The sequence below is a fragment of the Xenopus laevis genome, chromosome 6L, assembly GCF_017654675.1.
Source record: "Xenopus laevis strain J_2021 chromosome 6L, Xenopus_laevis_v10.1, whole genome shotgun sequence".
Taxonomy (NCBI): Eukaryota; Metazoa; Chordata; class Amphibia; order Anura; family Pipidae; genus Xenopus; species Xenopus laevis.
This window is the reverse complement of record NC_054381.1, coordinates 25,802,117-25,827,655: the sequence shown is the minus strand read 5'-3', so window position 1 is coordinate 25,827,655 and position 25,539 is coordinate 25,802,117. Positions and strand designations below refer to the sequence as shown.

Genomic DNA, 25,539 nt, shown 5'->3' with positions numbered 1-25,539 from the left:
TTACAAATTGTCTCAGAATATCACTCTCTACATCATACTAAAACTTAACTCAAAAATGAACAACCCCTTTATATTACAAACGTATAAATTGCCAACATACGCCGCAGCACTGTACAATTGAAGGGTATATATCTCATACATACAGATTACATACAAGTATTGACTGAGACAGGGGGAAAGAGAGCTTGCAATCTAAAGTTTGAATTGAATTAGAGAATAAAATATGACTAGGAAAGGGTCTTAGTAGAAGAACGAGTAATAAGAATTGTAAAGCTGCTTGAATGGGCCTTTCTATAACCTGCTATAAATTCGTCCACCTTTAAATTAACTTTTAGTATGTTATAGAATTGCCAATTCTAAGCAACTTTTCAATTGCGCTTCATTAATTTTTTTTACAGTTTTTTAGTTATTTGCTTTTTTCTTTGAAATCAAATGGAAGTCACTGACCCGATCTAAAAACAAATGCTCTGCAAAGCTACACATGTATTCTTATTGCTACTTTTTATTACTCCTCTTTCAGGTCCTCTCCTATTCATATTCCCATCTCTTATTCAAATCAATGCATGGTTGCTAGGGTAATTCGGACCCTAGCTACCAGATTGCTTGAACTGCAAATTGAAGATCTGCTGAATAAAAAGCTATGAAATATGTTGGCGCTATATAAATACATGTTAACAATAATAATAACTAACTCAAAAACCACAAATAATAAAAAAAATAAAACCAATTGCAAATTGTCTCAGGATATCACGCTCTACATCATACTAAAAGTTAACTCAAAGATAAACAACCCCTTGATATTACAAACTTCTAAAGTTCCAACATGTTGTGCAGCACTGTACAGTAGAAGGGTATATATCTCATACATACTGATTACATACACATATTGACCTAGACAGGAGGAAAGTAAGTAGAGCTTGCAATCTAAAATTGAGAGACTGAAATATGACTAGGAGAGGGTCTGAGTAGAAAGATAAGAATTGTAAAGCTGCTTGAATGGGCCATTTGATAACCTGCTATAAGTTAACTTAAAGGTGAACCACTTCTTTTAGATCCTACTTTGTGTCCCAACCTGGACCCCCATTATTACACAGCAAGGTGACAAATATATATATAAAAAAAAGTTGTTTTAGTGCCAATCTATACAAAAGCGTAAATACGCATTCAGCCAGAATGGAAAGAGAAATGCTGCTGAGGATCAGACACACTTCTGTCCTTTAGTCTCCCCAATAAATCTCCCTTTCTCCCCGCAGCCCTGGGTTACCTGCTCCCCTTGTAGACACCATGAAAGCCGTCCATAATAAGCGAGCATGTCATCGGATTTGCCAGACAATCTGCCCAGCGCTTGCCCATCATTTATAATGTTCATTGAGCGTTTTGCTTGTAATTGTGTGCGTTTGTGAAAGGGAAGCTGAACCCCCTCCCGCCTGCGCCCGGTCACAAGTGTTGAGATTCCCATGGACGGGCTGAGAGCGCAGCCGGGGGAGAGAAGTCTGTCGCTGCAGGCGGATCGCAATCAGACAGTCGCGCGTGGCCTGTCACTGGTGAGAATGGGGCCCAGGTACACGCTCCATCTCTCAATGCCAGACCCATTCACGACCGGCCGCGCTTGCAGGTGCTGCTTTTGAAGCGCTCATTAAGTCCGAGCTGTTCTTTCCTTAGTGCGCACTTGGTAACCCCGGAGTGCTCCTAATTGTTCTCTATGGCAGCCCCTGCCTCAAGCACCGTCTCAATGGCTTCAGCTAGTGGGGAAACTTGTGTTTGTGCTTCTCAAGAGCTTCCCAGAGTACACAGGGAGGGGGGACACTTTCCCATAAACTCTAGTGGGACCCCCGTGCCAATAAAACTAAGCGCTTGTGCCTTAAGCGTTTTTATTCACTGGGAACAAACAAGATTTCTTTGGCATCTGATATTTATAGACCCCCCCACACACACACAGGCATTCTCATATATATATATATATATATATATATATATATATATATATATATATATATATATATATATATATATATATATATATATATATATATATATATATGAGAATGCCTGTATATATATATATATATATATCTATATATATTTATATATATATATATACAGGTATAGGACCTGTTATACACTACACAATGCTAGGGACCTGGGGCTTTCTGGAAAAGGGGTCTCTTCTTAATTTGTAGAATTTAAACATTAAAATAAATCCAATACCTTTATTTAGCTTCCAATAAGGATTAATTATATCTTAGTTGGGATCAAGTACAAGCGACTTTTTTTTATTATTACAGAGAATTTGAATAATTTGATTAAAATGGAGTCTGTGAGAGATGCCCTGCTTTCTGGATAATGGGTTTATGATTTATACCTATATCAGCTAGAGATACCATTTATTATTATTATTATTATTTTGTTTTTTGTTTTTTTTCATAAAGTAATTTATTCCATAAATATCACCATTTCAGCTCCTGCTTGGAGCTTCCTTGTTGGTGACATTTATGGAATAAAACCCAGACATTGGACTATAGACCACCTTTATTTCATTTATTAGACTTTTGGTTCTTGACACCCCCCCTTAAGGGAGTGCAGTTTTTACATATTAATATATTCTACAAATATTCAGTAAATTCTTTCCTTATAATTGGTGTTTAAAAATGTAATTTGTGTCACATGACTCACTGAAACTGGTGTGCTTTTAAGTAATAATGTAAGTAATGTACCCCCTGTTATAACACAGTAAAATTAAATTTAAAGGTAAAGTTCTTTCAGTAATATATTTAAAAAGAAGCCATTTGTGATCTCACCCTCTGTTGTTAACTTATAACATCCTTATAATTTACATTATTCCCTGTATAAAATGTTGAAGTGTCTAGAGGGTGCATGCTCAATTATGGCATTTGTTACTAGGAATAGATAAGCACTCCTTTAAGTCAACTTTTAGTATGTTATAGAATTATAAGCAACTTTTCAATTGGTCTTCATTTTTTCATTATTTTTTTTATATAGTTTTTGAATTATTTTCCTTTTGTTTCTGACTCTTTTCAGCTTTCCAAAGGGAGTCACTGACCCCATCTAAAACCAAATGATCTATAAGGCTACACATTTATTGTTGTTGCTACTTTTTATTACTCATTTTTCTATCCATGCCCTCTCCTATTCATACTCTCTTATTCCTATCAGTACATGGTTACTAGGATAATTTGGACATTGTTGAAATTACAAACCAAAGAGCTGCTGAATAAAAAGCTAAATAACTCAAAAGCCACAAATAATAAAAAATGAAAACCAATTGCAAATTGTATCAGAATATCCTTCTCTACACCAGGGATCCCCAACCAGTAGATAGTAAACAACATGTTGCTCTCCAACCCCTTGGATGTTGCTCCCAGTGGCCTCAAAGCAGGAGCTTATTTTTGAATTCTTGGCTTGGGGCACGTTTTAATTGCATAAAAACTAAGTATAGTGCCAATTAGAGACTCTTGTAGGCTGACAGTCCACATAGGGGCTACCAAATAACCAATAACAGCCCTTATGTGGCACCCCAAAAGATTTTTTCATGCTTATGATGCTCCCCAACTCTTTTTGCATTTGAATGTGTCTTAAAAACGTTGGGGACCCATACTGTACATCTACTAAACGTTAGTTTGAAGGTGGACCACATCTTTAATGGAAATACATGAATGTGTTTTATTAGGGGTCTTTATTGGCTGCGCTGTGATATGGAATAAAATTAGTAAATGTGTAATTTCATTTACTTAATATGATATAAAATGTCCTATTGTTTCTCCTCTATGTAACTGAATAGTGCAGTACCTTCATATAATTGCCCGTTAACGCTGTGAGACCCGCTGTCCCCAAAGGCTTACACTCACAACTGAGAGCGCAGGGGGCAGAAAGTTCCCAACAGGTCGGTGTGAGTTTGCTGTAAGTCCCCGCACTGCTTACACATAGGCACAAGTGATAGGAGAAGAATACACTTTTTCATGCACCAGTGAGTGTTTAGCGCGGCGCTAATATGACGAATAATAGTAGGCATGTAATTAAAGGAGCCGATGCCTGGGGCCCGAGTGCGGGAGGGTAATACACTGTCACTTGAGTCTGTAGATCGATGCTCCTCATTTGTGTTCAGGCTGCGGTGCGGGGGTCGGGGGCGGGGGGGTGAGAGCACAAGTGCTGGGATTCCCATGGATGTGTCGGCTCTGCACCTTGCGCTTCAGCCGAGTCTCCAGCAGGCAACTGGGAGGGGGGCCCCACACCATGACCTCCAGCCTCCCCCATGAAAGACACTGCCAGGAGGCTCTGTATGGAACATTACCAGCAAATGGCCCAGGTACCAGCACACAACTGACAGGCGCTGCTGGCTTAGTACATATGCTAATAGCCCCGCGCTCTTTATACTGGGGAAGCGCAATGAACTGGTCCAAGTACAAGACTCTGGACAAAGAGCCATTAATTGCCTGCGGCGGAGTTCGGGACTCTCTCTCTCTCTCTGCCACTTTTGCTCATATACAGCCTGACTGTGGCACTGCAGGGGTTACTCGACCCAGATCTTATTGGGGCACTTGGATGTTTGCGTGTGTGAGCGCGCCCTCTGCTGGTAATAGCGCCAGTACTGTGCGCCCAATAAGAGCCGCTCACTCTTCTGATGGTGCTGCAGGTTTGGGCTGTTTTGTTTACCTTTAAATTAACTTTTAACATGTATTTTTAAAATATTGGGCAGCCATGATATAGAGAGTGATATTCCTAGACAACTTGCATTTGGCTTTCATTTTTTATTATTTGTGGTTTTTGAGTGATTTAGCTTTTTATTCAGCAGCTCTCCAGTTTGCAATTTCAGCCATCTGGTTGCTGGGCTCCAAATCCCCCTAGCAACCATGCATTGCTTTGAATAAGAGACTGGAATGTGAATAGGAGAGGCCTGAATAGAAAGAGGAGTCATAAGCATTAGCAAATGTGCAGCCTTACAGAGCATTTGTTTTTAGATGTGGTCGGTGACCCCCTTTTGAAACCTGGAAAAAGTCAGAAGAAAAAAAGCAAATTAATTTAAAAAAAAAACTGTAAAAAAAAAAGGAAGAAAAGGTGCTTAGAATTGGCCAATTTATCACATATTAAAAGTAAAGGGGGACTATGGAGAAAATGAAAATTTAATATAAGCTTCAGCATACTGAAATAAGAAACATTCTAAATACAATCAATTAAAAATTCTGTATAATTTCTGAAACAATCAAGTTTATCTTCACTATCCCTCTCTCAGCATCTGTTTCTCTTCATTAAGATGTCAGATGAATGGTCCAATATATCTTATAGGGGGGCTCCTTTTGCCTAGAAGATGTATTAGAGCTCACTCTATTAAACTCACCAGACATCATGTCTCTCTACATGCAGAATTGGTGCAAAGGGCAGTTATTTTGTTAAATTTTGTTGGTACTGGAATCAGTTATTACATCAGCTAGCAAAGGGAGCCCCCCTATAAGATATATTGGATCTAACTGTCAATAAATATCTGACACCCATAAAGACAGGATGACGAGAAACAGATGCTGAGAGAGGAATAGTGAACGTAAACTTGATTATTTCAGAAACAATGCAGAATATTTAATTGATTGTATTTAGAAAGTTTCTTATTTCAGTATGATGAAGCTTATATTTCATTTTCATTTTCACAATAGTTCCCCTTTAAAGGTGAACCACCCCTTTGACACTCACATTGGCAGAAATCTGCTCTGAAGATCAGAACTTTATATGAAATAAGGATTATATGGCAGAACTCTCCCAGCTGATTATAGATGGCCCTGTTCTAGAGCTACTGCAGATGATGCGAGGTGGCCACCTATCTAGTAGGTCTGGCTAAATGCCCCTTTGTTTCCATTTAAGCCCTTCTATATAACTTTCACTAGCACAGGCTGCTTTTCATATTTTAGAATATGTACTATGTATATATTACTGAATTAGTACACTTGATACAACTTTATAATTCTTCACAGGGATTTATTACTAAAATGTACCAGCCCTGATCATAATTTATACTGAATATACTTTAAAACAGGTTGGCAAGAATAGAAAGTTTATTGCACCCTAGCCACTATTTTGTATTATAGTATAGCATTATTTAGTTTTGAGTAGCTTATTTGTTCCCCACCTCTGGGCCCTGAATCTTTAGATGGGTCCCCAATAAAAAAATGTATATCAACAGCTGGGGGGCATGGGGTGTCCTCATTTATACACACTGGGACACATACAGGCAGAGAACGCAGCTTTTTCCCAGGCCAGAAGTTACTGTTGTTTTAGACAATAAATACAAAGGCTCCAGTATATACATATATATATATTACATATCCTATAGTGCAGACATAAGGTAGAGCAGCTGAGATGCAGCAGAAATGAAACAAAGTCTATTCAGATCCTGGGGGAGGCAAATGACCTCCGTATGTGTGTGTTGTAGTTCATTATCCAGCAAAGACCCCCGTTTAATCCAGTCCATTGAATAGAGATTCCCCTCCTCTCCCTCCAGCGCTGGGAAAACAACCCGCAGTTTATTGAATAGAAGACAGAACCGCGCTTTGTTCCCCGACCTCATCTCTTCCCACTTTGTTTACTGTAACTCCCACATTACACATTATTAATCGCTTTACATGTGACCTTGGCATTTAGATCCAAAGAAAGCGCACGGAATAAATGATTATGTTTGCTTTGCCACTTCCATATTATCCATTCTAGAGAGACATGAAAGTAGCCCGGTGCTGCTGGCCAGTGGCCACTTCTGCTCTGATTCCCTGGTGTCGGCCGGCTATTATATTCAATGCCACAATAATCCCTAATGTAATAGTTATATTCAATTCCAGTGGTAAAATAATGGTACAGCATTACTGAGCAGTGTTGTTATACTCTGTGCCTGTGTTGGGACATCGTTTATAAAACAAACACATTGTTACAATTAAATTGTTTATAGGATGTTGTTGTTGAACTGGACACTGCTACTCAGGACTATCAGTTGACAGTAGATCTGTTCTGGCAAGTTAAGCCAAAGTAGGGGAATACAGTTTTAGACCTGTCACTGTCCACTCCAAAGAAACAAGGATTTGCCATAAAAGGGATTGTGGGAGCTGTAGTTCTGCTACAGGTTCATGATGCATGTTTCTGGGTTAAAGGGGTGGTTAACTTTTAGTTTGTTACGGAATGGCCAATTCTAAGCGACTTTTCAATTGGTCTTCATTTTTTTTTAGATATAGTTTTTTAATTATTCGCCTTCTTCTTCAGACTCTTTCCAGCTTTCCAATGGGGGTCACAGACCCCATCTAAAAACAAATGCTCTGTAAGGCTACACAATTATTGTTATTGCTACTTTTTATTACTCCTCTTTCTATTCAGGCCTTCTCTCGTCTTATTCATATTTCAGTTTATTACTTCAACCAACGCATGGTTGCTAGGGTCATTTAGGCTCAAGCAACCAGATTGCTGATTGCAAATTGCAGATTGGAAACTGGAGAGCTGTTGAATAAAAAGCTAAATAAATCAAAAACCACAAATAATAAAAAATTGCAAATTGTCTCAGAATATCACTCTCTGCTGCATTCAAACTGGGCTGCCAACAGAATCTATTTTTGGGTCCCAAACTAGGTGGCCCTTGTGAATGTATAACTGTCAATTATTGGTCTCCAGGGCCCCAGCAAAGAGTGCCCCCCACTACAGTTATGCCTGCACCCCACTGCCAGTTACCCTCATTAGCAATACACGTTTTCAATGTGCCATTGTATACGTTTAACCTCTTTGCTCCCTGAGCACAAGTTGCAGGAGTCCCAATGTTTCTAGCAGAGACACCAGGGAATTCAGACGCAGGAGCCTCTGCAAGACTGGCCCTTTTTCATTCCCCCCCCCAGGTAGTGACTAGTGAGTGTCACTTGTTGGTTGATGAGGGTCGCAGACCCCTTTATGAAGATAGTCCTGGGAAATAGTGACATCGGTGGGGTCAATTGGGGACAATTGTAAATTTCCCTAAGCCCTGAACAGCAAGGAGCATACGGGTTAACCAGGTGAGTGTATTGTACAACATACGTTGTATCTGTCAGGCAAGAGTTAACACAAGTAGTAGATTATCCAATCAAATGTCAGGCTGCCAACTAGATAGTGACCCCCAGACAGGCTGAATAAAGGGATTGGGACGATGGAGATATGGGGGGTTGGGGTTGGTTATTTCAGCTCCCCAGGAGCAGAGGGTAAATGTAACAGTAAGTAAAGTGAGTAACAATATATATATATATATATATATATATATATATATATATATATATATATATATATATATATATATATAGATATAGATATATAAATATATATATATATATAGATACAGTATAGGTGAATGCACTGTGTGACATACTGGGCAGGAAACAACGTTGTGCATTAATAATGTATTAATATGTATTATGTATTATTATATATTAATAGCGGCGCTGTAAGGCTTTCTCTATACTCAGCGCTGTCTCTATTGTGTTGCGCCAAAATAGCCCTGTGCTTTACCCAAAAACAAACGATCCCGGTCACTTGCAGTGAGACACTTGCAACAGTAACAAAGTCGCTGCTATTGTGTCTGTCCGATCCCTCGGGGGAGCCCAGCCTGTGAGCCCAGGGAGTCCTGTCGTTACATTAGTTTAACTGGTGCCTTTAGTAAAAGAGAGAATTATTTTCTGCCCCAAAGCGCAGACCTGACAGCGGACTCAGCCGATCAGCCGCTACCTGTCATTGTACCAGGGAGGCGTGTCCCCGCGGCCAGTGCCCCGCCCACTCAGGCAAGGTGTTGAAGCGGCCAGCGAGTTGTGGGGGAGGCAATGCAGCCTTCTGATTGGCTGCGGGCTTTGGGCATTGCCACGCGCCTGTGCTTGTACCTATAAGAATCCTCGCGTGCCGGACTTCAACTTCAGCAGCGACTCTTCAACCGCGGGACCCACTCAGCGCAGTCACCAGGGGGCAGACACCATGGAAACGGTCCTGGAGCAGTTGGCGGGGCTCGAGTCCTTCCCTTCCCCGTACTTTGATGAGGACGATTTCTTCACCGATCATTCCTCTAGGGACGCCCTGGACGCAGACGACTTTTTGGAAGACGATGTAGACTTCTTGGCCGGTCAGATCCAAGACTATTACAGAGACAGCCGAGTGCTACACACAGATGACGATTACTGCGACGCCGGCAACTTCTCCTTCTCATCCTCCTCGTCCGGCGGCTTCCCCTATGAATGCGGGGACGGAGGCTGCGATTTGTCGCCCGGGATGAAAGGAGGGAGTCTGGTCATGAAGCGGAGGAGGCGGCTGAGGTCGGACGCGGAGATGCAGCAGCTCAGGCAGGCGGCGAATGTCCGGGAGCGGCGCAGGATGCAGTCTATTAATGACGCCTTCGAGGGGCTCCGGTCGCACATCCCGACTCTGCCCTATGAGAAGCGACTGTCCAAGGTAGACACCCTGCGACTGGCCATTGGCTACATTAACTTCCTCAGCGAGATGGTACAGTCCGATCTGCCGCTCAGGAACCCCAACAGCGACTCTGGGAACCAACCCAAGAAAGTCATCATCTGCCACCGGGGCACAAGTAAGTCCAACGTCTGTCCCTGTATCTCCTGTCCCTACTCACTGTCTGTCTGTCCAGCCTGCGGCTTCACAAACCTCGCTCTTCATAAAGGGTCAGCAAGGGCCCGAAAGGTTGCCTTGGGGCACTTTAAGTAAAGACTCACCTTTTTTCAAACTACTGCTGTCTTTGTTGAAATCATAAACCTTGCTCTCCAACACCAACATTAAATATAGAATAATTATACCCTTAAAGGGGCCATTTCTCTAATAACAAATTTGAATTTCGAAACTTGAAATAAAATCAACGAAAACCTTTTATTAGCATTGGCATTCTATGGCTAACTGATGGCTCCTCCTTACCATCAGTTAAATGAAGAATTAAAGACGTCAGTGTGTTATTGTGACATCATTCATACAGGCAGCCCCCATCATATCCTATCCATTGTTCTTCACTTTTTAGCCTAATTATTAAAAGATATTTTCTACCTCCCCCCCAGTCTGCTGTTTAGGTGCTGCCCTTAATAATAGCAGAATTGAGGTGCAATATGATAGTGAAAGGAAAGGCAATAATCAATCTGATATCTATAACATCATCATCTCTTGTTTGTTCCCTTGTAGGATCCCCATCCCCGAGTGACCCAGACTACGGGCTGCCTCCCCTTGCGGGACATTCTCTCTCATGGACTGATGAGAAGCAACTGAGAGACCAAAACGTTGTCAGAACGGCCAAAGTGTGGACTCCTGAGGATCCCAGGAAATTAAACAAATCCCCATTCAGCAACATCGAAAACGAACCCCCTCTGACTTTGTGCCTTGATATGTGACTGTGTTTGGGTCGGACTCCTTTGGTTCCACTCGGTACCGATCTGTATATATATATATGTACATAAGACTTAATTTATACACCCGCTCTTTATCATTCCAATGGCAATCACCACTTTTGTATTTATATATTTATTACCGATTTGATTAATTGTAATTGGGATTTGAACGTGTAATTTATATAAGTTAATGACAAATATGCAATAAGAGCACCTTTTTCTTTTTTGCTAAAATGATCTAATTTTTATGACAATGTTTTGGAAGAAATAAATCTAATTTATTATTTAAATGCAATGTACAAAGGTTTCCACGCTCATTGTCTGTTTCAGTCCAGTTTGCTGGTCTCCTGTCAAGGGATTCTGGGAGCTGTAGTTTCACAAGATCTGGAGATCCTCAGACTACAAATCCCCACAGTGCAGATATCTTCTGCTATGGGTTGGCCTATCTGCTCCTTTGGGATATTATGCTGATAATAAAAGAGGAAATGTTTGGGGCCCTGGGGCCACATGGTCAGGATAGTGGTAGAAGAGACTGTGAGTAGAGGGTTAATCACCATCACCACTTGTTAGAAATAACTGAAAAATGGCTTTAAGGCTTTTGGGACCAAATCAATAACACTGACACTGTAATTCCTTTGACCTAGAAATGGAGCCTCTAGTTTGTGCTGTTATAGTGCAACTTCTTTGACAGACAACAAGGCAGTATTGAGAGTTGTAGTTCAGTAACAAGCTGTAGGCCTATTTATACATATACACTGATTATACATAGACTTACAGTATTAAGAAGAGTCCAAATAGGGGGCAACATTTCATGTGGAAGTGTTTTTTGAGCTTTACTGTGCCTTTAATCCACGAGTTCCCTTTAAATAGACACACAAGCTGCTGTGGACACAAAGCACTTCAGATGGAGCAGAAAGAGAATGTTGGGCCAGTAAATGTGAACAGCAAGGGGGACAATGGGCAGTGGTGAAGTCCAAAACTCAGCAGAGCCTATTATCTGTACAGCTCACAACTTCTGCCCAATCTTCCCTCTCAGGGTGGGGCTCATGTACTATGTGACATTGTGACTAGAGACAGTGTGAATCTAGAGACAGTGTAAGCTGACTAGAGACAATTTGCAGTAAGAGAGACAGAGTGAATCTAAAGACAGTGTGCAACTAGAGACAATGTGCAACTAGAGACAATGTGCAACTAGAGACAATGTGCAACTAGAGACAATGTGCAACTAGAGACAATGTGCAACTAGAGACAATGTGCAATGTGCAACTAGAGACAATGTGCAACTAGAGACAATGTGCAACTAGAGACAGTGTGCAACTAGAGACAGTGTGCAACTAGAGACAATGTGCAACTAGAGACAGTGTGCAAATAGAGACAGTGTGCAACTAGAGACAATGTGCAACTAGAGACATTGTGCAACTAGAGACAGTGTGCAACTAGAGACAGTGTTCAAATAGAGACAGTGTGCAACTAGAGACAATGTGCAATTAGAGACAGTGTGCAACTAGAGACAATGTGCAATTAGAGACAATGTGCAATGTGCAACTAGAGACAGTGTGCAACTAGAGACAATGTGCAATTAGAGACAATGTGCAATGTGCAACTAGAGACAGTGTGCAACTAGAGACAATGTGCAACTAGAGACAGTGTGCAACTAGAGACATTGTGCAACTAGAGACAATGTGCAATTAGAGACAATGTGCAATGTGCAACTAGAGACAGTGTGCAACTAGAGACAATGTGCAACTAGAGACAATGTGCAACTAGAGACAACGTGCAATGTGCAACTAGAGACAATGTGCAACTAGAGACAGTGTGCAACTAGAGACAGTGTGCAACTAGAGACAGTGTGCAACTAGAGACAATGTGCAACTAGAGACAGTGTGCAACTAGAGACTGTGCAACTAGAGACAGTGTGCAACTAGAGACAGTGTGCAACTAGAGACAATGTGCAACTAGAGACAGTGTGCAACTACAGACAATGTAAACTGACTAAAGACAGTTTGCAGTATGAGAGACAGAGTGAATCTAGATACCGTGTGCAACTGGAGACAGTGTACAATTAAAGACAGTGTGCAACTAAAGACAGTGTAAGCTGACTAGAGACAATTTGCAGTAAGAGAGACAGAGTGAATCTAGAGACAGTGTGAATCTAGAGACAGTGTAAATCTAGAGACAGTGTGCAACTAAAGACAGAATGAATCTAAAGACAGTGTGAATCTAGAGACATTGTGCAAATAAAGACAGTGTGCAACTTGAGAATGTCCAACTAAGGACAGTGTGAATCTAGCGATAGTGTGCAACTAAAGACAGTGTGAATCTAGAGGCAGTGTGAACGTACGGAGACAGTGTGAACCTAGAGACAGTGTGAATCTAGAGACAGTGTGCAACAAAAGACAATGTGCAACGAGAGACACTGTGCAACTAGAGACAATGTGCAACTAAAGACAGTGTAAGCTGACTAGAGACAATTTACAGTAAGAGAGACAGAGTGAATCTAGAGACAGAGTGAATCTAGATACCGTGTGCAACTGGAGACAGTGTGCAATTAAAGACAGTGTGTAACTAGAGACGGTGTAAGCTGACTAGAGACAATTTACAGTAAGAGAGACAGAGTGAATCTAGAGACAGTGTGAATCTAGAGACAGTGTGAATATAGAGAATGTCCAACTAGGGACAGTGTGCAACTTAATACAGTGTGAATCTAGAGACAGTGTGAATCTAGAGATAGTGTCCAACTAAAGACAGAATGAATCTAAAGACAGTGTGACTCTAGATAGAGACAGTGTGCAACTAGAGAATGTCCAACTAGGGACAGTGTGAATTTAGAGAGTGTGAATCTAGAGACATGAGAACATTTTTATCCCAGGATTCCAGCATTCATTAATTAACATGTCAATAATTCAAAATTATGTTTAATTGCTAATGAAACATCATTTGTCCCTTTCTGCACTTACTCTGTTCTTTCATTATGGAAACAGAAAAGGAAAAAAATAAAAAAACTGTTTTGGTCAGAGTTCCCCTTTAAGAACATCTCAGCTAGAATTCTTGATAACAAGTAGGTGTGTGTGTGCAGAATATGGTGCAGGGTAAAATAATCCAGTGAGAGTGGTGAATGCTGGGTGAATAGGAAGGGAATTGCTTTGGGTTGGGAATGGCTGTGGGAATAGAGGGAGTGCAGGTGTTGGCCCTGCTGATTTTCCCACCATATCACAGTCTGTGCTACTTGTGCAATGGGGCTGCTTGAGCCTCCAACAGATGCCAGTCACTACCTAGTCCAGCAGCTCCCAAACTCTACAGCTGCTCCACCCCCTGGCCTGAGGCAGTGAACCCACATATGAGATTTGGGGTAAAAACATATTTTCTGTCCTACATATTCCTGAGCCGATAACATAGACCTTATGTTGTGTGGGTGTCAAGGGGCCACATTATCTCCAGTCTGATCCCTGTCAGTGTCAATAGAACCAGTGAATATGAGCAGCATGGCCAACACATGAGGACAATTAGCCAGGGGGCCCTGCTCTTAGAGCCTAAAATTCACAGAGAGGGAGGAATGTGATAAAACGTGGCTTACAGGTTTATGGCTGGAGGTACTGAGGCAGCTGGTGGCTGGTTTAGAGATAATTAATGGAGATAATTAATGGAGAATAAAGTTTTTGTTAATAGATTTGAGAATATGCACCATGACCTGGAACATTCTTGTGTTTTGGGTTTTCTTGGGCCTTGAGGTCCAGTTTTCTATACTGGACAGGGGACAGCAAGTTAACTTTTGTCATGTGATGGCTGCAGTAAGTTGTTACTGTTCTGCTGTAAATGCACCCGTCGCTGCTGCAGAGACTCCCAAACTGGGGGACTGTTCCACTATGTGGGTCAAAGGGGTATAAATGGGGCCCAGTTTATAAGGCAATTCATTATTTGTCATTCGACACACTCCTGGGACTATCCCAGGCTGACTGACATATAACAATGTTTAATGAAGAGGCAAGGGGTGTCTGACAAATAAACTGAACTCCAAACAGGGTGGGTGCTGAACCTAAAAAGTGCTGTGTGGTTGGCAGAACCACTCTAATTGCTTTCTAATGCAATAGCACTCTTTTGCAGCTAGGTGGCGTGCTATGGGTTAATACATACTGTATGGGCCTATGGGTTTCCATCAAGAAGGCGTTATGTAGCCCCTTCTGCATGTGAACGAGATTTTACTCTGCTCAGTATTCAGTGTTAGTGCAAAGAGCAAAACGGGTGCAATTAAAATGTTATTCACAAAGGAACTTGAGTCTATACACACCCCTCTGTACTTGCACTTTGTGTTAATATGCCTGTGAATGCTGTTACTGCTGCTTTATAGTCACCTGCAGTGTCTGACTGGGACATCAGGGGCCCACCCAAAAACCTTAGACCAGGGGCCCACTCTCAGTACTAATATTCTTCCTTTACTCAGTCAACCTCTATTCTCCTAGTCTCTTTTCTTTACACACTATAATCTATTATTCCATCTATTTAGCCTCTTTTTCTCATAGATAAAGGAAATGACTATGAAATAGGCCAAATGTTTAACAGCATGAGGGCCACTGACACCTGGGCCCACCAGGAGTTTTGCAGGTATCCCTGTGGGCCAGTCCGACACTGGTGACCTGCACTGTGTCCCCTGTCCTGTCTCCCCCCCCCCCCAAAAAAAAAGTTTGCTCCTTTATAATAACAGTTTATACTTCCAGCCCAGGAGCTGAGCGATGCATTGAGGGCTTTATGGCCTATGGTCCTCTTTACCCCCTTGTTCAACATGAGTGCAATGAGTAGGAATTGTACTGAATATACCTTTTGTCTTTTATTTTAATTGCAGTTGTTTTTTCTTATTTTTTGGGTTAAGCAGGACAAATGGGGAGATTGAAGCAACTCCAGGTTTGGTCCTTGCCAAACACATAATTACTAGTGCCAACATAATCCACCTTTGGCTTCTGCCCATTATACAGGTGGATTATTCACAACAAAGGGCAAAGGGGACTGTTTACAAGTTATCTAGGATTGAAAGAACCAAACAGAATCCATCGATTTTTCACTATTAAAGGAGAATTCAACCCTTTAGCAAAAAAACACGGACCCCCCGCCCCACCTAGACCCCCCTCCCTCCTCCCCCAGCCTAACTGCCCCCCTGGGGAAATGCCCCTAACTTTTTCTTACCCCTCGGTGCAGATTCAGGCATCGTAGTTCACGGCAGCCATCTTCCGGGTCTTCTTCCGACGCTTCGGCAATTTCCGTCTATTTCGTCGCATGCGCATTTGTCGCAAGCCGGCAAATTTCTCCAACTGCACATGCGCCGATTCGCCGGTCTCTGTCTCAGCTTACCGAAGATCCGGAAGATGGCAACGTGGAACTCCGATGCCTGAATCTGCACTGAGGGGTAAGTAAAAAGTTAGGGGGGGGGTCTATGTGGGGTGGGGGGGTAGGATTTTTTTGCAAAAAGGTTGAATTCTCCATTAAAACTACAGGCATAAAGCATGTTCAGCATAAGCCCTTTTATTGCACTAATGCCGAACAAGGGGATATACTGACACTTTTAACCGCATCGTGTTGGGAGTACTGGGAGTTAGTGCACAGGAAATTTTAATATTGTATCTCCAGTGCATCCCCAGTGCTTTTGAACCAAATGCGGGTGTGGTTGGACGACATGCCAACCCCCTATAATTCTGCTGCCCGAGGCCTGGGCCTTTGTGGCCTTTCCACAAATCTGGGCTTGGATCTGTGCAGGGGAGAGAGTTTTATGGGTATTGCTGTACACCCAGACATAGGACTGAGACAAGAACTTATAGGACAGGGCATCGGGCACCTATAGGCAGAGTATATATGGGCATCTATAGGCAGGGTCTATATGGGCATCTATAGGCAGGGTTTATATAGCCATCTATAGGCAGGGTAAAAAAAGGGGCACCTATAGGCAGGGTATATATGGGCATCTATAGGCAGGGTCTATATGGGCATCTATAGGTAGGGTTTATATGGGCATCTATAGGCAGGGTAAAAAAGGGGCACCTATAGGCAGGGTATATATAGGCATCTATAGGCAGGGTGTATATGGGCATCTATAGGCAGGGTATATATGGGCATCTATAGGCAGGGTAAAAAAGGGGCATCTATAGGCAGGGTATATATAGGCATCTATAGGCAGGGTCTATACGGGCATCTATAGGCAGGGTATATATGGACATCTATAGGTAGGGTAAAAAAGGGGCACCTATAGCCAGTGTACATATGAGCATCAAATCGAATTGAATAAAAAAATCAAATAAAAGAAAGCAATTGGAGAATTTATCCAGTTGTGCCCTATATGGAGAAATAAAAACATCTCAAAAAGAACCAAAGTTCACATTTTTAATACTAATGTGAAAGCAGTCCTTTTATACACAAGTGAAACTTGGAAGGTCACACAACCTATTAACACAAAAATCCAGATATTTGTAAACAGGTGCCTACGGAGACTTAAGCCCTAGAATGGAATCCACATGGATCAAGAAGAAGGGGACAGCCTCGAAAAACATGGAGAAGATCAGTGGAAGAAGAAATTATAAAGATGAGAAAAACATGAAATGAGATCAACAGAATAGCAACAAATATATCTGAGAGTCTTCCCGGGTGCCCTATACTCCACTGGGAGTCGAAGGAACAGATGATGATATATGGGCACCTATAGGCTGGGTAGTTCTTTAAGTTTGCACATTCCCTATTCTTTTTAGATGCAATATTTGGAGTTGGTAAAACGTTTGTGTGTTGCACACTAACCAACAGAAGTGGCGCACATATGCAAATTAATCTTATGCCAAAAACACACCCTGACAAGATTAACCTACAATGTAAAATACTAATGGCTTACAGATGGTGTATGCACCTGATTATACACCAGCATTATGCAGTATAAACTCCGGTCAGTCAAAATGACCAGTCCTTGTGTGTACAGCCACTCTCTGCCTTCATCAGGACTAAGCTCTGAAACTAGGGTTGTCTGGAAACAAATCTATAGGTCTCTCTATATCTGTTCTGTTTCTTCCCTATTAAAGGAGAACTCCAGCTTCCAAACCAAAATTTGATAAAGAGGCCCACATAATACAGAAACTGAATATTGCAAAGTTGCTTGAAATTATGTTTACTTTTCAAAAAGCTTAAAGGGATACTGTCATGGGAAAAAAAGTTTTTTTCAAAACGCATCAGTTAATAGTGCTGCTCCGGCAGAATTCGGCACTGAAATCCATTTTTCAAAAGAACAAACAGATTTTTTTATATTCAATTTTGAAATCTGACATGAGGCTAGACATATTGTCAGTTTCCCAGCTGCCCCCAGTCATGGGACTTGTGCTCTGATAAACTTCAGTCACTCTTTACTGCTGGACTTCAAGTTGGAGTGCTATCAACCCCTCCCCCAGCAGCCAAACAAAAGAACAATGGGAAGGTAACCAGATAGCAGCTCCCTAACACAAGATAACAGCTCCCTGGGAGAACTAAGAACAGCACTCAATAGTAAAACCCAAGTCCCACTGAGACTGATTCAGTTACATTAAGTAGGACAAATAACAGCCTGCCAGAAAGTAGTTCCACCCTAAAAAGCAGGGATAAGTCACATGACTGGGGGCAGCTGGGAAAGTGACAATATGTCTAGCCCCATGTCAAATTTCAAAATTGAATAAAAAAAAATTTGTTTGCTCTTATGAGAATTGGATTTCAGTGCAGAAGTCTACTGGAGCAGCACTATTAACTGGTGCGTTTTGAGAAAAAAAACATGTTTTCCCATGACAGTATCCCTTTAAGTTATGTTTTTGTGGAGTTCCCCTTTAAAACCGTTGCTATTGGGTATCATTTAAACCAGCCAGGGGGCAACTGGAAACGAAGTCGCAGGTGGCACCAAGGGTGCCTTCAACTTAAAGGGTTAGTTCACCTTTAAGTTAAATTTTAGTATGTTATAGAATGGCTAATTCTAGGCAACTTTTCAACTGCCCTTTATGAATTATTTACCATCTTCTGACTCAGCTGTCAAATTGGGGTCGCTGACCCCATCTAAAAACAAATGCTCTGTAAGGGCTACGAATATATTCTTATTGCTACTTTTTATTACTCATCCTTCTGTTCAGGCCTCTCCTATTCATATTCCAGGCTCTTATCCAAACGGTTGCTATGGACATTTGGACCCTAGCAACCAGATAGCTGAAATTGCAAACTGGAGAGCTGCTGAATAAAAAGCTCAATAACTGAAAAAACACAAATAATAAAAAATAAATAAAACAAAAGTGTACAGTTGCAATCCACTGGATATTGGTAGAATCTGGCCACACAAGCTGCTGACAATCCAGATGAATAATATTATTATAATGGGAGTGTGTGAGTGAATGGGAGCTGCTTGTACTCGCTTATGTCCTTCTCTGTGTTCTCCGGTGTATCTGTCTGTGACACTGACTTCACGTTCTTCCCGATTCCCTTATTGAAATGCAGTCAATGTCCATTTGGGAGAAGGCAGAGGTATAATTCGATTTAAGACAAACATTAGGGGCTCATTAAACACAGTAAATCGCTTCTGTACAAATGCTCCCATCAGGCATGAAATCTCATTAAACTCATTACAAAGTCCTAGGACTTCACTGAAAGATATGGAAGTGTCAGTGTCGCAGTCTGTAGCGTGTGTTCTGTGGGCCCCGCCGGCACTTGCCTCATTCTGGGAGTAAATGGGTCCCTGGGATATAACGGGGCACCTCCCTATACGGTAACACCCGCCTGCTGCTGTCAGTCCCGTATCACTGATGTGACTCACAGGCACAGAGACTGGCCCCCAGGGGCCCACTACTGACTCTCCTTGTTTCACACTGTAACTCCAATAGAACAGACTGAGAGCTCCTGTTAGGGAGGTGCCATTTGTTTTCCGTTTGCCCAAAATTCATGAAAATAAAGTCTATATACGAAACACATCTCACCCACTGCCCCCCCTCAGAGTGGAAGAGACTGGCAGTACAGTGGCATATGTGCAACCCATGTGGTGGCCACTCGCTAAACTCCCTGCCTTGTGTCTCCTAACGCTGTTCAATTATCTCTAATCACACTGACCTTGCCAACTGCATAAATGCCCAGTGTCCCATTTTAACCCACATCTATTATCTATCTATCTATCTATCTATCTATCTATCTATCTATCTATCTATCTATCTATCCATCCATCCATCCATCCATCCATCCATCCATCCATCCATCCATCATCTATCTATCTATCTATCTATCTATCTATCTATCTATCTATCTATCTATCTATCTATCTATCTATCTATCTATCTATCTATCATCTATCTATTATCTATCTATCATCGTCTATCTATCTATCTATCCATCCATCTATCTATCTATTATCTATCTATCTATCTATCTATCTATCTATCTATCTATCTATCATCTATCATCTATCTATTATCTATCTATCATCGTCTATCTATCTATCTATCTATCTATCTATCTATCTATCTATCTATCTATCTGTCTGTCTGTCTGTCTGTCTGTCTGTCTATCTATCTATCATTTATCTATCTATCTATCTATCTATCTATCTATCTATAAATCTATCTATCCATCCATCCATCCATCCATCCATCATCTATCTATATGTCTATTATCCATCTCTCTCTCTCTCTCTCTCTCTCTCTCTCTCTCTCTCTCTCTCTCTCTCTCTCTCTCTCTCTCTCTCTCTTTCTATATATATATATCATCTATCTATCTATCTATTTATCTATCACATATCTATCTATCTCAAGCCCCAAACAATAAAATACATTTTTTTTAATAAAAAAAAAAATAGAATTGAAGTCAATGAACCGCACAAACGGCGCAAAACCAATTACTAATATTCACTGTGCAAAATGTAGGCTCTGACAAATAATGCAGACATGTATTAAATAAATCGTTTTACCTAAATATTATTTTTGTCTTAGAAAAAGAAGTAAAAACGTTTCATGTAATGGGATATTTGACTATGTAATAGGATATTAACACTATGTTTTATTTATATATATATATATATATATATATATAATATATATATATATATATATATATATATATATATATATATATATACACATATATATATACACATATATATATATAATGATTGTGGCATATGGCTAAATGTACCTAATATAAGCAGCAGAAAATATGGCAGTAATTGTGACATCATCTGCTTTTCCCATAGTCAGGAAGGTGGTGGTGGGGATTGTGTATGGTGCAATGGGGGCTACAATAACGCAGCAGCTAGGGGAAGCTTTGTGCATTTAGCAGATTTTAAGGGATGATCTATATCCTATGTCTGGAAAGCCTGGATATAAAGATGTTTCCTGTCTGTGAATCTGCACCAATCCGATTCCCATGCCTCCTAATCTGCCAATAGTGGGATTAGCGCCCTATAATATACAGGGTGTGAAACATCCTAAATCCATGAACTCATCTCCCATGTTCATTAATGTATCTCTCTGTGGCACCGAGTGCCAGCTGCCAGGTTGAGAGGGAAAAACACTAGAGAGAGAGTCTCCCTGGTACAAACCCCTGGGTAAATCTCCCTCTCTCTCTCTCTCTCTTCAAGTTCACTGTCTGTGAGAATGACCCCAAATCGTGGCACAAATAAATTGTACTTGTGTCTATGTGGAATCGCAGGGAGGAAACGATTCCCACGACGGGATGTGAGGTCTGGCCAACAGGTGTTCGGATTTGGCCGAGGGAGACTCTGTCTTGTAGGGAAACCCAGGGAGGGAGAGAGGGGGCTTTAATGGCAGAAAAAGAGGGGTTTGCCTCGGTGCTATTTTTCCCCTTTACATGGCGTGGAGGCTCCAAACAATCGAAATGATATCTTTATTGCTAGGTTCATGTCCTGGGCTATAACATATCAATCCCTGTCTTGGTTCTCTGGGGTGCACCTGGTAGTTCAAACTTGTTCTTTTTTTGTGCTTTCTGGGTCCTGGACTGCAGCTGCCTAAAGCAAGCAGAAAGACAGAGGCCTCACAATGTCTCCAAGTAGTGTTGGCATGGCTTGCTTGTCTTTAATGTGCCATTAACTATTGTCTTTGCACAATATGGGAACTGTAAGGCATGGCATGTGTTATAATAAAACACATTGTCAGGGATAAACTTGGACTTGAAACTGGGTTGCAAGCAAACAAGTCCCCCCCAAGTCTTGTTTTGTCTGCTCTGCTAAGCTCCTTGGCAATTAAACTTCAGCCCATTTTCTCCCTCTGATCAGCCAATTAAATTTTATTTCTCCTAATTTTTCACATCGAAAAAAAAGACATGCTTGGCCCCTACAGACATTGATTTTCCTGCTATCACCTGGTGTTTTAGACCTTAGTTTCATTTATCAAGAAGGGAAATGTCAGGCGTTCCATGAAGTGACTCTGTTACCATAAGGCTCTCACCATCCTGCTCCATTGTTTTCCCTTGTTAATAACTCATTACCAGGATTTAACAAATCAACCATTACATATGTTTTGTGTCTCCATATTTTGATCCGTACGATTAAGCAGATGTTACGATTGAAAATTGAAAAGTCCAAGGCTGCTCCTAGGCTGAAAGAAAAAAAAAGGACTCGACAGATAAAGCTCACAATGAAAATTCACAAGATCCTCAGAAAAAAACATTTACTACCAATAAACAGACTCCAACCTGCTCCATTTCAACCATTGTTTGGCTTTTTGAATAATTACGTTTAATAGGAATAGGTTTGTGAGACTGTGAATGTCAAGACCACAGGTGCAGGGTGGCATGATGAATGATTGTCTTGATTTTTGCCAAACTCAAGGGCCCTTCTCTTGGACTTTCAAGCAGATAGAAAATATTGTCATTTCTTTAATTCACAGCATTACTTTCAGGCAGAACAAAGCCGGCTGATGAAAAGCTTATGCTGTAATGAAACACGCTATGTGGCGGCTATTGGGCTTCCCAATGAAAGAGAAGACTCAATGGCACAAGCGCGGTGCGTTCTCGCGCAAGGACTCTCTGTAAACCACACAAAAGTTCCTTTCTAGTCATTTAAAGCTTCATTTTTTATCTTTTCAAGCCCATACAGCTTTATTCATGGGCCATACGGTGCTCCAGCAGCTTTCATTTGCATTGTCAAAGGCACCCAACCTTCGCTATCCATGGGGGGAAACTTTTCAAACTTTGGAAAACTTTCCGCACCTTGTCTGACTCTGGATAAAGCTGTAGGGCGCACATGCGTAAGGCACTTTTCCTGAGCTATTCCTTTTTCTATGCGGTTTAAGTGAACCAGGTAAGCGCTGGTGGATGTGGCACAGACCCTCTTGGATACTTTGGCCCATTTATTTTGGGTGTAGAGGAAATATATCCATGTAACTATCGTCAGAAAAGCGCAGTAAGGAGGAAATTGCTGATTACGCATGGAGGTGCCACAGGCAGCAGAGGGAGTATCCAGTTAGAAGGGTCTGAGTGGGCCCTGGATTTGGGTAGAACTTTGGGGTTACTTGCATTTTAGTGCCTCTGTGCCCCCTCCAGTTCCCACACTCACATCACCAGTCCCTGCAACTGCTCTCCCATTCCAGCACAATGAAAACTAACGAAACACCTTGCCAGAAGGACCTAGCATAGGATGACTGCTGATATAAGATGTCTGATTCCCATACAGTCCAAATAAATAGATTATCTGCAGCACCTGCTCCAACCAGCCTGTTGCACCAAACGTGTGGTTCCCATAATCATTACAATGACTGTGCAGAAGTAAATCCCTGCTTGAGCACAGTCTACCTTAGACACAGCCATGGCCAATGTCCTGCTATTTTGCCATTGTTTTTGTATTAGCTTAAGCGCAATAGGATAAGAACAAACACATTATTTATGCAATCTGCGAAATAAATACTGCTTTAATAGCTTCCCAATTCTTTTAGCTAAAATATGTGTGGGAGAAAGGTTTATGGGGTCTGGGGTTTCTCTTCAATCTGGATTTTCTCAAGTCATCTGGATGAAAACAGAGTTGAATTAGGTGTAGTGGTAATTAGGTTTATGTCCCACTGCTCCCTTTGATAATTACTGGCAGCATGTCTGGGCATAAAAAATAACTAACAAACACATTCACATTTGTTCAGCAGCTCTGTGTGATATATAAGTGCTTGTGGTGAATAGAAACCACCAAATGCATAGAATTAAAATAAAAACAAAAGGTAGAAAAAAAGCAAAGGAGAGTCGTTTGAAAAATATATCCTTTCCTATTAGAAAATACCAAACGTATGGAAAAAAACATTTTGAAGATCAGCAATTATAACTAGAACCCTGACAGCTCTTCCAAAGTGAGCCTGCTCAGCGTGATTACGCAGGTCGGATACCTATGGATACAGGTGCGCCTTATGTTCTTGTGAATGTTTATGGCTGGAGAATGAGAGCTGAGCTGTTGCAGGTGTAGAGCGTCGCTAACAAGCATGCACAGTATGTGCCCACCAACGGCGACAATGTGACAGGGACATCTGGCTCAGTTTACACTGTGAAAACCCCCCCTTGGTGGAGCAAACACAGAGAGACTTGACCTTTCTGCAGGGGAATGAGAGGCAAGCACAGAGCTGAATAAGCCATAAAGGCGTCTTGCTATGACTTTTGTTCCTCGCCAAAGCCAAGACATCCTGCGTTTAACACGAGAAGGCTGGCTCACAGCTTTTCGGTGCCCGTTAAGAAATATTGCGGCGTTGATTTACGCACAGTGACTGGGGGCTGCGCAACAGAGGCGCACTGAATTTCATTATAGTGCAACAAGAATTGAGGGATGCGACGAGTTCAGAAATTGTTACTCGGCCAGGGGACAAGGATGCAGGGTAGGTGTTACAGCTAAGAAGGGTTCTCTTCTCCAAAATCGTATTGTGTAATAATTAATTGTGTAGTTTCATTTGGCAAATTAAGTGAACAAAGGTATACAATAATGCCTATGAAATTGAAGAACTAAAGAAAATAAAAATAGAAAGAGAATTGTTGTACAGTGTCATATAGATGTGCCAAGCAGAGGGTACTCTCCTACACCCATCAACTGAAGGTAAGAAGGAAGAAAAAAATATGCACTTCAGTTTTGCAGACAGTGCAGCCTAGAGCTTGTGGGGACTTGGCAGATATGAAGCACCACCTAGATAGGAAATGAAATAACAGGCTCAGGGAAGGGACTGGGGCTGTGGAATACCAGGTATAGTAGGGAGAGATGGTGCCTATAGTAACAGTGGGATAATAGTCTCTGGGAAGGGAGTGTGACTGTGGGATAGCAGGTATAGTAGGGAGAGATGGTGCCTATAGTAACAGTGGGATAATAGTCTCTGGGAAGGGAGTGTGACTGTGAGATAGCAGGTATAGTAGGGAGAGATGATGCCTATAGTAACAGTGGATAATAGTCTCTGGGAAGGGAGTGTGACTGTGGGATAGCAGGTATAGTAGGGAGAGATGGTGCCTATAGTAACAGTGGGATAATAGTCTCTGGGAAGGGAGTGTGACTGTGAGATAGCAGGTATAGTAGGGAGAGATGATGCCTATAGTAACAGTGGATAATAGTCTCTGGGAAGGGAGTGTGACTGTGGGATAGCAGGTATAGTAGGGAGAGATGGTGCCTATAGTAACAGTGGGATAATAGTCTCTGGGAAGGGACTGTGACTGTGGGATAGCAGGTATAGTAGGGAGAGATGATGCCTATAGTAACAGTGGATAATAGTCTCTGGGAAGGGAGTGTGACTGTGGGATAGCAGGTATAGTAGGGAGAGATTGTGCCTATAGTAACAGTGGATAATAGTCTCTGGGAAGTGAGTGTGACTGTGGGATAGCAGGTATAGTAGGGAGAGATGGTGTCTATAGTAGCAGTGGGATAATAATCAACATCTAACTGTAACCCATCACCTACATATGTTATTAAAGCTGAAGTTCTAGGAACGTGCTAGGATGTATGAAAATCTATATTGTTGCAGCCAAAGGTGGCTCTTTTTCCTTTCTTTTGGTTGGCCCTAGGTTAAGAGAAGCTATTCGATGTCCTAAGTAAACCAAGAGGCTACAGCAGCCAAAGATGCCAAATGTGGGTAAATTACAAACCTCAAGGAATAAAATAACAAGAACTACAGAAAGTGATCAGCAAGGAAATGGAGATGTGGGATAGCAGGAATAGTAGGGAGAGATGGTGCCTATAGTAACA

The 25,539-nt window shown here is 41.5% G+C and overlaps 1 protein-coding gene across 1 annotated transcript; it reads left to right on the top strand.

Moving 5' to 3' along the window:
- Window positions 1–8,924: 8,924 nt before the first annotated feature.
- ptf1a.L (pancreas specific transcription factor 1a L homeolog) lies at window positions 8,925–10,534 on the top strand. The gene is given in 2 exon segments (NM_001174020.1): window positions 8,925–9,574; window positions 10,171–10,534. Coding segments are annotated over 2 exon segments (813 nt in total). The 5' UTR covers window positions 8,925–8,967; the 3' UTR covers window positions 10,377–10,534.
- Window positions 10,535–25,539: the final 15,005 nt, after the last annotated feature.